Genomic DNA, 13,957 nt, shown 5'->3' with positions numbered 1-13,957 from the left:
GTACAGGAACAAAGCACACTGAGGGGACATCTATACTAAGGAACAGGCAGAGCAGGGAGAAAGGAGTAACTGTATCTATTGTTTCATCATGCTGCTGGGTACGATCTTCATATTTTACATTACTGAGGCAGATGATCCTCCTTAGGCTTAATGGAAATCTACCCTGAAACAGTATATGACACCACTCCATACCCCTGAACCCAAACATTTCATGGTAAAGGAATTTAAATTTGCATGCAAGTGCTATAACGAGGCCAGATGAGTGAATAGGAATATACGATACTTAACTGGTCATAATGTTTTTAACTAGCCATTTGAATCAATTTCTTACAGAGTACCTAAACTCATTAAAATACATCAGACATCCATATTAGAGGCCTAATTTTCTTCTACCTTTCCCACATGTCATTGGCTGTGCTTAGGTAAAATATCAGTTGAAAAAGCAATCTCATTTGTTTTGCTTTTATGGCAGTAATTTAAAAATGATGTATTTAAGATGTTTGAAAAATTATGCCTTTGGGATAGTTAGGTGCATAGCTGAGAACCGTTTCTTGTGTTCAATACTAAATACATGGCTGAAGTAGAATGAATTTGTCATAACATATTAATAATTCGGTTAAACATCAGGACAGCAATCTTATAAACAGTCAAAGTGAAGCACAGAAGTCAAAGAACTCCCAGTGCTACTCTAGGGAGCCAGTGGCAAAATTGTAATTAGATTTTAGAGCGAACTACATTTCCTTTCCAGCTAGTTCAAAGAATCACCCTACAAAAAGGCTGAAATGAAGAAAAAATTTCTAAATGAACTGATTAGTTCAGAATAAATGTAAAAACTAAAGTTTTAAGTAGAGGTACAATCTCTAGACTGTATTTTTTAAATCATAGAGTGAGGCCCATCAGTTAACTGTGAAGCTTATCAGTTCCATTCTATAGAAGTAATGCCACTGTAAAAACAACTTTCCATATAAGACTATGACGTGATCTATCACACAGCTTTCATTTAATTGAAATTGAATTGAATATCTTGCTGTATTATCATACTGATTTAGAATTATATTTATAGTAAAAGTAAACACATTTAGATGTTTCAGAAGGCAGCTGTGGGAAACATACAGATAGAATAGTATTTATTAAGTGACATCAAAAAGCTCTGAGAACTTAACCAGCAAAGAACTTGCAGTAATTTAAGACAATTTTAAAAATTGTTCTACCAAAAACCACAGGGGAAAAAACAATTTAAAAGGTAATCATAATTTATATTACAAAAGAATTTAAAACTTCCTCAAATACATCAGGCTAATGTTGTAAGGCAAATAGACCCCTCACAGTGTCATGTATAAAACATGTATTACAAAGCCATTTTTTTTCTAACAATGAGAAAAAATGAGCAACAGTATTATATTAATAGAGACATCCTCCCAAGAGTGCTACTATTTACCAAAGGCATCCCACTCATTCTCAGATGTGCTATTCATTGAAGATTCTATAGCATTCCTCAGGCTTACTTAATCTCTCCTGTACTTTAAGTTGGAAAAAGATATTCATTCTTTCCTACACCCAGCAGAGTAGAACTATGCATTCCTAAGGAGGAGATATATAATTACTATTAAAAACTGTAGCATTTTTCCACTTGTGATTGTTGCAATTAAACACTGATGACAATTAAAATTGAAAGACTAGATAGCAAGTCCCCTCATTTCTTTATGCATTAGAAACTACTTTTCACATACAATTCACAATATCTGGAGAATGAATAGTGTTTAATGGTTCAAATCACCACTTGTTTTTTAATTTGTGGTATCTCTCCACACAGCAAAATGCTGCAGGTGGGACAATCCTCCCCCTACTCCATATACCATGCACATCTAATGAAAAGAAAATTTGTCTACAAATTGGTGAAAATACTTTGGAATACAGGCAATACTGTTATTATTTTATTTAAATGAATTTAAATATCTCCTTTAAATAGCATTTGTGTTGTCTGAAAACAATAAGCAAAATTTCTTTGACAGAGGAATTGATTCTCGTGTACCTGTTCCACTGCAACCAGAAGACTGAATTTTAATTGTTTCTGGTTCTTGCAAGTTTTATTTAGAAGTATTTTAAAATTTTCTTAGAACCTCACACAGACATACTAGCAAAAAAAGACTGGAAATTAATAATACTGTAGACAGTGAAGCTACTTTTTTTTGAGGAGCAATAAAACATAAAGCTGGAAGTGAGAGGCATGTGATCCCTGAAGGACTTCTGATCTCCTGTGAACTTCAAAGGCAGCAGCCAACTCCCTGTTTTTCTCAAAAAATAAGGAACACTAGAACTCACAAAAGCATTCTGCTTGTCAGCTAGTGAAATTAATGCCATAATATCTACATAACCCCACAAAGGTAGGTAGTTTCTTCTATCTATACTGCAGAACTTTAATCTCTATCATCCTTTGAGGATTTTGTGTTTTTGTAAAGCAATATCACCACTGCCAATTGTTGCCCTGAATGACAAAAACCTCATTCAACTTTACGGATGAAAGTTACTTGCTTCGTGAAGCTGTAATTTTCTACAGGAACAGTCTTCTACCTTACCTGAAGAGGCAGGAAGTTGATCATAGTCTTGAGATGTCCTATTTGTTTTTACATTTTCTCCAGTTACTCTACGAGCAGGTGGCAAAGGAACATGACCGGTTATCGGATCAAAATGGGGATCTGCAATAATAAAGCAATAAGGTGTCTTAGAATAATTAGAATTATTATCTGGGGAAGAGGGAGGGCTGATGCACAGAATCTAGGTTTAAAGTAGCCTCCTTTCAAAAAAGCTATGAATCCAAAGAGGCATTCCCCCATAGTGTGTGCATATGCATGCATCCATCCAAGTCTTGAAGTGACCAAAACCGGAGCACAACTCAAAGGTGGTCTATCCTGCAGTGACAATGGCTACTCTGTTGACATTCATGAGGTACCTTTCAATTACTCAGGCATGACACTGCTAGGACTGTGGCTGGCAAAGCATGAAAGAGGCTGCAAGGCCCGATGCAGCAAAATTAGAAGTATCACTGCTAGTCTGTTTGGTTAGAGCTTGGTTAACACTTCAATATTCTGCCACCAAGACTGCAGGGCAGATTTCCTGTTTGCATAGTCCCAGCTGCTGGGTGAACATTACAGGGACTGCTGAAGGCTTTTCATTTTTTTCTGCTGATTATAGGAACAGAATTTAAAAAATGAGAGAACTACACAGGCCTGGCATATTGTGGCCTCCTTTAAAGTGTTTTCAGTCTACTAAAGAGGCAGCTGACCGAGGTTTTAACATCATCCTGGACCTGACTTCTGCTCTTGACTTGAAATAGTGTTTGTATGTGTGTGCAACTTTTTATTGTTATTAATGGTGAGATTACTATTCTAATCTCACAGTCTCTAATGGATAGATAAGGTATCACCCCAAAAATTTGTATGGAAACCAATCCTCGAAACCTAATCATAAATCATTTGCAGTGGTTTCTTTGAAACAATGCGGTGTCAAATACGTCAATATGGCTTTAGAAATACCGTAAGATAAAAGAAGACCAATTCACAAAAGAATCTATGCCCAAGTAGATGTGTACAGTTACAAGATCAATGAAAATTAATTGTTGTGATAAGATTGTATTCACTATGCAAACATGGAGAATAAATTGCCTTAAATACATTTCCAGATTTTTAATTCAAAGCCATATATTTTTATTTTTAAACACTGTCATTGATTTTTTTTAGATTATTTGGAAATAACATCAGATAATTCAAAACTCTCCATATTTCTGGGAACTGCACACAGATCAACAGAGCTTGTATGCTTCTGGAGGTGGGGGCTTTCATCTTCCCCTCTCCATTCCCATTAGAACTGAATGGTGCACTTTGGGTTTCTGCCTCAGATTATACAATTGAGGCACCCATTCAGACTGGACTGCTATAGGTTACATTATTTTTATTTTGAAGCGTAGAAGATAAATTAATCCCTGGTCCTATATTTATGATCAACCTTTACATCCTGTGATGTGTTTAGTCTTTTTACCTGGATGCATGCAGAGGCTTATATGAGAAGGTAATGCACCAACCTGAGTTCTGCATTATAAACACACACAGTTTTGGTGAATTACTCGATGTTCAGGTCTTGACTGATGGTAAAATACATATATAATAAAAACATTTCAAAAAGGGTCATTCTGGTTCAACCTAAATTAGCTCACTTTCATCCCACAGCTAGTATTATTCACAAGGATCAGCCAAACACCCTACAACCAGGCAGACTATTATGCAGTTGCACATAATTGCTCGTCATCTATAGTCCTGCACTCCTGTAATACTACCGCCAAAACATTTCAATTTAAGCCTCTCCATACAGCCTCTCATTAAGAACAGATAGGAAGGGGAAGACATCTAATCACACTTCAAGGTAGATAATCACTGAAAATATTCTTGGGACCCATAAACTTAGACACCATCATTTTTTGGAAGCTTCTGCAGAGGAAAATAACGTCACTTCAAAGACATGTACTATAACCCACAAAAACCCTGTTGCAATTGTATTGTCAGCAACAAGGGTATTCAACGTAATTAACCTGACACTTGTCAACCCGAAGTTATGAATGTTGAACATAACTTTTATGCCCTTTACAAGCAAAATACTGAACAAAAAATGTGACAGCAATTTGTGGGAAAAGATAGGTGAAAATTTGACTTATTAACCACAAAGTAATGAACCACAGGGTTCTGCAGCTGTGTTCACAATTAATATAGTTTTGCCACAAAATTTCACAGCAACAATTCTAACAAAACAGGATGTTGTTTTCCTTCTTTTCTAGTTTTTTCTCAAGTACCAACTTGGAAACAAACAAAAACATGAATTACATTGAACTAGAAAAAACAATGGAGTTGACAAAAGGATACAAACTACTATCACAGATTACAACAAAAAACTTTACACTTCAGAAGTAGCAATTCTTACTAGAAAAGCACAATTTTCCAAAATGTCATGCCTGGTAAAAAATATTGACTTTATTCATTAATTTGTGATAATGAAAAGGTGAGCCTTTTTATATTCTGACTTGTTTCATCTCCATCATTTAAAAAACACACACACACACACACACAAAAAAACACCAGAACTATTTCTGATATTTTCGTATATTGAGGTGTAGACAAAACAGACTTCTAAAGTCTGATGACATTATCACAGAACAGATATGCCTCTGGAGTACATAATAGTGAAATATAATATGTTTTTTCCTTTTGTATTCCTACCAGGATGAAGGAACAGTTCATGTCCTGAAGGAGGTCGGCTTCCTGAGCCAGCAGGTTTTGTGTGCTCAGTGATGCTATGCCGAGCAGGTGGTGGTGGTGGTGGTAGTGAAGGGGGTGAGCTATCAAACGTATCTTCACCTGCATTTAGGAAAAATTTATTAGATGAGCAAAACTTCATTAAGCATCATAGAATAAAGAGCGAAGTTCAAAACTGATTTTTCTCTGGCTGCTAAGGCCCTTACTCCTAGGGTTCATCTAGCAGTTCAGTGACTGTAGTAATGAAATTGTAAGCCTGACTCTTTCTATGCACAATCCTCTTCTAAAACATGCTCTGAATGACCTTCGTATTGCTCAATTTCTTTTCTGGGATGGGGGGAAAAGATTTCCCTTAAGTGGATCAGTTGCAAAGAGTAATGAAAGCCTCACTAATTATCGGTGCAGAGTAACAGCTATGTTTCAGCAGCTAAGAAAATATATTTATATTCAAACACCAACGGTGATTACACCCAATCTGCTACACTTATACAATGTGTATCTTTATCTGCTATCTAAAGCTCTGACCCAAGGCATAAACTGAATCTTCTATGCTTGGCAAAATAATTTTCCCTTACATAAAGGTAGAGCAGACAGAACCAGGGTTAACAAGAAGTACCAAGTATTTTTTTTCTGCTCTTTCACCTTCAATTCTATATATTCTTACAACTCAGAACACTTCAGAGATCAGAAAGAGAATAGTGCAGGAACATGGCAAATGTTCAAAAGGTTTTATGAACCAGAAAATTGGATGATGGCACGTATAGTACAGTCTCGCAATGATACAACTGAATTTGTCAATGATGGTGTGGGTGATGGTCAAGCCCGGCCCCGTTATATAGGCAGAGCGGCTTTTTTAATGCTTCTGACCTCAAAATTTTAAGCTTGTTGGTTTTTGGGTGCGAGAGCAGAAATCAGGGTTGGGAAAGATAGCTATTGGAAACTATAGGCAGCGCTGAGCTTTGAACTGCCCCTTGGCAGTAGACAAGAATCAGAAATAAATTTACTAATGTAACTCAATTTAGTTTTCTTTGATTTAAATACCAGCTCCCTGTCATTCACCTTTCTATATGATAAAAAGAATGCAATTATTAAATCTACAATTGGAAAAACCCTCCATGCTTGCATTTAATTGCAATGCTCAAACTTCACATTAAAGGACAACAATTTTTAATCTGTTTTAGGCAAAACAATTTTGCTTTTCTTTGCAGCTTGAATACAAATGTTGTTTGCCTTTTCATCTGTCTTGCATGAGGGCTTACAGACAGACGCCACACATAGATCACTGGTAAATATTGATGTACAGCTGTAATATTTAGCCCATAGCTTGTTTGGTACTCTTAGCATACTCAACATTGGTTTTTTTTCAATAAACGTGGCATTTGGTTAATCTAGGCTATGTTAACCATTAAATGTAGTCATCAAAAAGTCTGCAACCTAAAGGGGGCACCAGAAGATCATAATCGGAGGGTGTCCTGTTGAGCAAAGAGCTGTGTTTTGGGTTGTCTCTGGTAGGAGGTCGTGCAGGTGGCAAAGGTACCGGAACAGTAGGTGCATCATAGACATCTCCTGAATGACACAATCACAAGAAGTGAATGTTTTCTTGCTGTACCCCTAGAACAGCACAGAGCAATTTTTCTTGCTAAGGTGGGGAAATAAAAACGCACCTAACTCTGGATGTTTTGGTTTCTTCATCTCAGAAGTAGCACTGTGTGTTCCATTCGTTACTCCAGCACATTGACCATTCTCACACACCCTGGAGACAGACATTAAAAAGGAAGTAATCAACCAGTTAACCAAGTATTAATTCCCAGAATTAAATGCCTGAGCTGGCAGTCCATTATACAGAAACAAATGAAAGACGACAAGCTCCATCAATTCTAAACTTTGTGGGTTTTATATTGACAGCAGGTACTGGTTAGCTCTCAATAAACTCTGAAGAATTATACTGCTTTCTTAGTGGGATAGTGACATGATTTAAGTAACTTACTCAAGGCTGCACTACAAGACAGAGGAAGAATTAATATTAAATATAGCCCTCACTTCAGAGGTCAAGTCAATGGTTTATTCACATATTTAAGTCACAAACTCAATCCTACTTCCCCTTCCCAGCTGTTAAGGTTTCCCCAGCAGAAATATTAAGAGGGGAAATGGGAATTTTGGTAGTTATCCACATTGAAACAAGCAGAAAATAATAATAATAATAATAAAAACACAACAGAACAAAACAACAAGCAAACAAACAAACAAACCCAACAGAATACTACAAAACACCACTGGAAATAACAAATTTCAACTAAAATCTTAAGCCAAACATTTAAAATGAAAAAGTCAAAGCAGTTTTGCAGGCATCTGAATCTGTATAGAAAAACTAAGACTTCCTGATACCTTACTAGAATTTACTATTTTTTTTAAATGGAAACATATCATTCTCTTAAAATTAAATAACAGTATAAAATTCAATATGAAAATTGTTTAAACTTAGAGATTCATGAAACAAAATACAAAGATACCTATAATCTTGTCAGAAAAATACAATATCTCTTGGAGATTATTTTTGTAAAAAGATTCTGCTCAAAGACAGGGGGGAAAATTATAGAACAAAAACCTCATAATACTAAATATTGTTTAAAAAAAATGCAAAGAACGGGAAAATTACTCCTGTCATTGGAGCTGCAGACCCTGCATGTTCAAAAAGAACCAGAGAGCTTCTCTGGAAAAAGGCCAGCATGATAAACAATTCCAGTTTAAAAATTAAAAACCACAACCGCCCACCATGCATTGTTATTATCAAACATTGGCAAATCTGCTAGAGCTATCTATATACAGCTAAAATTTCACATCTTGGGTTTTTACCAATAGAGTGAACATTAATAAACTTATCTCCTTTGGCCATATGGAAAGAAGGGATGAATAAAGGTCTGGAATCATTTAAAATATATAAACAGGAAAGAGGAAGTGAAATTGTTTCTGTGGTCCCAAGAGTTTTAACTAGGAGAAATGAAATAAATGTAAGAATAATTACAATACTTAAAACAAAAAACTAATGGTAAGAGATATTTTGTTGTGAATTAATTTCCCCAGGGAAGTGGTAGAGGAAGTGTTGCTTCTATCTTTGAAATTACATTGGTTCAATCTCTCAAATACAGTGGATGCAACACTTCCTTTGACGCCTCAGCATATATCCTAAACAACTAAGAATCTTTTCTAGTTTAATTTGAATCTACTTTGCATTTTCAATAAATTAATCAGCCCTAGGTAGTATGATAACCTAACGTGGTATGACTTTAAAAATCTTCATAATGAGTCCAGTTATCAGTTTAAAAATCTTGCAGAAATACCTGCTTATATTGACAGTAGACAACACCAGAAAGAATAGCAGCAAATTAGTACTAACAAGCAAGTCTAGTCTTTTTCTTTTCTTTTCCTTTCAGAAACTGCTTTATTAGGAAAAGATACTGATTGCAAAAATGTATCATTCTCCTAATAGTAGCCTAGTTAGACTAATGCTGAAATTCTTTCCCTCCATTTCTTATTGCTGAAACTTGTCTACGTGAGAGGAGATCAGCTGTAACAAACCAGACAATTAACTGATCTCCCATAATGCTGTGAATCATTTTCTGTATTTTTCTTGTACTCTTTTTAGAATTGACATATCTGCTGGCAAAAGAGCAAGAAATCTTAGAGGTGATATTTGGGGGTATAATGCGGAAGAATTACATAGTTTGTAAATTTCAAAACACCAAAAAAAATATAAATTTGTAGGCTCTTGTGTTTACCAAAATCTCTAAGTACTATCCAAGACCTGAGGAAGCAACACTAAGGAAAAAGTGGCAAAAGAGTGACCCTGGGGGACAGAACTGAAAGGTGCTAAACATTTATGAAAATTAAAATAAATAAATCACCTTTAATAGTATTGCTAGACAACACTTAAAAGTTTTTCATTGCACCCCCCATGAGTTTAAAAAGAAGTGGGGATGGGGAAGCATTTTATTTATTAATTTTCAGTACCTAAGCATAAAGCATCAACTAGAATCAAAATTGATTTTGAAAGGTTTATCTCAGCTTTCACACCTAAACAGTAACATTAGCTAAAAGGAGACATTTTAAGTATATGGAACATCATATATAGACAAATACGGATATAGGATTCAAAAAGATTTTTTTTTTTTTTTTTAATGATACTTAGAAGAGTGGTTTGGTTTTAGGTAAAAGTCTTGTGGGAGAATATAATAAGAGTTGCTTGTTTTAATCACCAGAGCAATGTGAATAGCAAACAATTATTTTGTGCAGCAAGTCCTGGATTACTGCCAAAAAGCACCGTAAGTGAAAGAGCAACTAGGCTAGCTAAATAATAAACTAAAAGCTACAGAAGCTTGGAAATCAGATTTCCATGTATAGCCTCTATTAATAATTCTAATGGTCTGGTGAAATACCATCATAGCCAATTGACACCAATCAATTCTTTTTCTGCAAATGAAGGATACCAGAAAAGTTTCTAGTTTTCCAGTTGGTTATCTTCTCAAGAATCTTTCAGCTTGCATCTAGATTATCTAGATTAGGTTTTTGGTTCAGATCAGAAGTATGAATTAAAATAAATCTCCTAGTCATCCCCGCTTAGGTTTATATTTAGAGAGGTCTCAGAGCATATAGCCTTGATTGCTTCTGGACAATGTTAACACAAAAGTTGTCCTGCAGGAGCTCATCCAATGTGCTGCAGTTACAGAAGAGTACTCCAGGCACAGGACCATGCTAGGACTAGTCTTCCCAAAACTAAAACTTCCCAAAACATACACTGTAGATGTGTGGTCCTTGGAGTTAATTGTTTCACTCTACAGACTCACTCCTATTGCAGTACAGCACTTAGTACCAGACAGTCCTTGGCAGCTGTTAAACCAAGGTTATCCGTCCACATAATGCTCTCTTCCATTGCAAATGACTGCCTAAGAAAGGTTGCATGCTGTGTAACTCTAGTCATACATGCAACTAAGCCTCTATTAGGTAACTTTGCATGGTACAGAAAGACATTCCCACAAAAAAAACCACAACACTCTCCAATAAAAAATTGTATAGGTAAGGTCAACTAAGATCTTGGGTTTTTTTTTCTTTGCTTGGCCAACATAAACAGTTTTATTCATCAGCTTTTTTGTTTGTTTATTTGTTTGTTTTTCCCTTAAACAAAAAAGAACATCTGATAGGGCAGACAGGAATTTAAGTGTTCAGTATCATAGACCTAAGACAACTGTGTAACATCCACATCTATGCAATGAAAGCTGGATCACCAGTTCTAACAGTGAGTCTGCTTCTTAGCATTTTTAACCTGCATGCAAAGAGTGATCAGACTATGAACTTTTATCCATCTGTTGGAAACGTCTGATTGAACAGGTCTAAAAAAAAAATGTATTTAGCAATTTTTGGGATAAGAGAGATTTCGAACTTTACTGATAGTGGGTTGTTGACATCATCTTATGACAGAGGGAAATAATGGCAATATATCGCTGCATTCTTCAACCGCAGAAAAGCCTGAACTTTGTAGATCAAAAATCGGTTTTAATATTATACTTTTGACCTACAGGACCAATAGGGAATTGGCCCTTTTTTTCCCCCAGACTTATGCTCTTCATTCCTGACATTCAGATTTTCTTTATGATTCAAAGACCAAAAAGTTCACCATGAATGAGACAGCCTTTAATTGCCATGTCTCTTGGCTCCAAATTTTGCCATAATCAATTATCAATTCATAAGTGTGACAATTTGGAGATAATACTCTAGAACATGTTTAAAACAAAAGAGATTTATTCCATCTGAGTAACGAAAAGGTTCTCCTCCGAGAAGTGGTGTTCAAAGGCAAAAAATACCACACCACAAAGATATGATACAGTGAACTTCACAGGTTTATGATTGTGGTGGTGGTGGTCAAATGAAACAGAGGCATAAATAACCCAAGCTTGAAAAGATAAGACATTTTAGAAAGCAGTCAAGTTTAACCATCATTGTAAATTGTGAATCCAAATAAATTTTGGAAAAGGCAGACTTTTGTAAGTAAGTTGCCTTCAATATTACTAAATGACCTTACCGAGCAACAGGCTTTATATTATGACAATGAGGTGGTTGTGAGCTTAGTATTGCAGGATGTGAAGAAGGAACTTTGTATTCATCATCATCATCTGTGTGATCCCTTGATTTATCAGACAGAGAATTTGCTGAGGGAAGAGAGCACCTATGGAAATGAGAAAAAGATCAGTTCTGTTTTAACTGTTACATAATTGTCCTTGGTATAGTACAGAAAACACTCTTCTTTAGCCTAAACACCCTTAATAGATGCCTGCTACGTGTAGGTTAAAAAAAATGCCATGATAAACTAAAACTTACAAGGTTACTGGCTTTTTTGTCTCTGAGAATACACAGCGAATCAAGCAGCTCACCTTTTAAACATTAAACAGATACTTTAAGCAAGCATAACATAGCAGAGAATTGCAAAGAATTAGAGTCCTAAATACGCACTTACAAGGCTTAAGCTGTTTGCACTTAACAAGAGAACTAAACAGAAGTTAATTCAGGGCAAATAGTATTTATCAGGGCTCAGTAAAACAGAGAACTTTCAAACTTTCAGTCTTTTTCAAGCCATAGTATTATTGAAATCCCAGAATCTGTTTGTATTTTAAATTATTTTTACTTTAAACTGCAATTGTCCTTTTAGACATCCACTTACATTACTTCTTGAAAGCAGTGGAAGTCCAGGAAAGAGGTGGACTTTACCGTCTCCATTTATAGGTAACAAGTTTTATCTGGAGAATACTGCTGGATGGGAGTTTTATTTTAGAACAAAAACTAACTCCTACCACCTGGTTCTGTGTTATATGAGTGTAAACAAAACAATGGGCAAACATTTCACTTTAGTGAGCACTGGCTGGGGAAAGAGATTTTGTTAGATATTAAAAAATGCAACTTATCTTTTGGCCTTCATAAGACATACCAAACTAGGCTAATTAACTAGAAATCAACATCATCATCTTTTATATATATAGCTCCTCTGCTTATAGTGAATACACTGATATACAAAATCAATAAATCAAGTCATCTGGAACACAAAACGTTACATTAAAGACTTAATTTAACTTCAGTTTGATCATACATGAAAACCATGAATAGGCATTTGATTCTTAAACTAGCTGAACACTAAGAAGTATGTAACTTCAAAAATCATCTGGATATTATGTTATGCAGTAAATAGTACCTTCATTCTTTACCACAAAAAGGGTCAACAGATGGAGGACTTCAAATAAAGATGTTTGATGCATTCATGGCCACTTTGATTTGTGGCTTGAAAGCATGGTTAATGGCTCCTGAGCTGAACTACATGCCACATTACAAGACACATCTACTTAATCATTTAGGGAAGTTCTTAAGAACCATAGGAAACATGAGAAGGAAGTGGACATAATTTCTCTTCCGATGGCTTAATTAGATTTATTTTATCATAAAGGCAAGAGATGAAACAACAGGCTAAGCTCATCTCATTTTTTTCCAACACAAGCAGCATCTGACACACACACACAGCACACTTCACAAAGGAAGAATATATGCCCTGCACGATTTCTTTTAGGTGATGCCACATGACTCCACAACATCCAGGTACTCTGTGAACAAAAATGAAAAGCTAACTGTCATGACTACCAGACAGTCACTAAATAAACAAATAAGGGAGAAAGAAAAGAACAGAGAAAGACGGGGGTAGGTGTGCTGCTTTTGTTTGAATATATTCAAAGCCTACAGGTCCTGAGCTACTTCTAACCTGTCAGACACTCTTTCCTTCAGTCAGTAATACACTCTTGAATTCATAAGCAAACTCATGAAGGATGAGAACCCAACTTCTTTTGCAAATACATTCCAGCTAAAGGAATGAAAAGGTGCAGGGTGAAAGAAGGTTGATGACACTAAACTGCAAAGTCTATATTGCAGTTTTCTACCACCTTCTGTAGAGGGAGCAAAAGGTCTTTTGTAAATACAACAATGCAGTGTGAAATGCTTTCTCCATCTTTGATTTCCTAGTTGAACAGTCAATTTGTGTCACTGCTGTATGGCCATTTAAAGCAAGGAGAAATGTAACAGGGCAAGGAGAATTCTGTAGTATTCTCAGGTAACAGTTCAAAGGCCAACAAAAAATAACTTCTCTCATTTCTTGGACATGCAATCATCCTTACATAGCTATCCAGAACGTTCTGCAGATGTTATACATGTAAAGTACATGTCTGTGCTTTTTGTTTGTTTGTTTGTTTTTAAATAATCACAAATTGAATTGATGGCTTCTGCAGATATCAATATTAGTATCCAGAAATATCCAACGCCAACTGATATGGAAGCCAGATTGGTGGTAGTGTTTGAAGCCCACTTCAAAGGTTACAACTGGGAAACAAACAAACAAAAACCTCTCTGAAGGCTCTATATGAAATCAGTTCTAGGAGAGATTTTGATTCCTGTGAATTAATTTTTTAAGGAAATCTACAGAGAGGCTGACCATCACCTGAACTAAGTACAGTATTATAGCTGTACTTAGACAGTATAGCTAGTCTTATCAGCTTCCTTACAAAAACACTTCTTAGACAGGAAAGTGGGAAGACTCATTTACTGACAATTAGGATACCCGAGGAGTACCAAAA

The 13,957-nt window shown here is 35.7% G+C and overlaps 1 protein-coding gene across 8 annotated transcripts in view; it reads right to left on the bottom strand.

Annotated features, from left to right (window-relative positions):
• CBLB (Cbl proto-oncogene B) overlaps positions 1–13,957 on the bottom strand; it is a 135,082-nt gene that overhangs the window by 4,852 nt on the left and 116,273 nt on the right. For 3 of the 8 annotated variants that reach the window (XM_040569307.1, XM_040569281.1, XM_040569343.1), the window contains 5 exons: positions 11,374–11,517; positions 6,965–7,053; positions 6,735–6,866; positions 5,265–5,402; positions 2,577–2,696 (listed from right to left, as the gene is read on the bottom strand). In XM_040569307.1, the coding sequence (XP_040425241.1) occupies positions 2,577–2,696; positions 5,265–5,402; positions 6,735–6,866; positions 6,965–7,053; positions 11,374–11,517 (623 nt within the window). The remainder of the gene's footprint in view (positions 1–2,576; positions 2,697–5,264; positions 5,403–6,734; positions 6,867–6,964; positions 7,054–11,373; positions 11,518–13,957) is intronic. The other 5 variants (XM_040569324.1, XM_040569288.1, XM_040569334.1 and 2 more) reach the window with 3 other exon arrangements.

This window comes from Cygnus olor, chromosome 1 (assembly GCF_009769625.2).
Source record: "Cygnus olor isolate bCygOlo1 chromosome 1, bCygOlo1.pri.v2, whole genome shotgun sequence".
Lineage (NCBI taxonomy): Eukaryota > Metazoa > Chordata > Aves > Anseriformes > Anatidae > Cygnus > Cygnus olor.
This window is presented reverse-complemented; position numbering and strand designations above follow the sequence as displayed.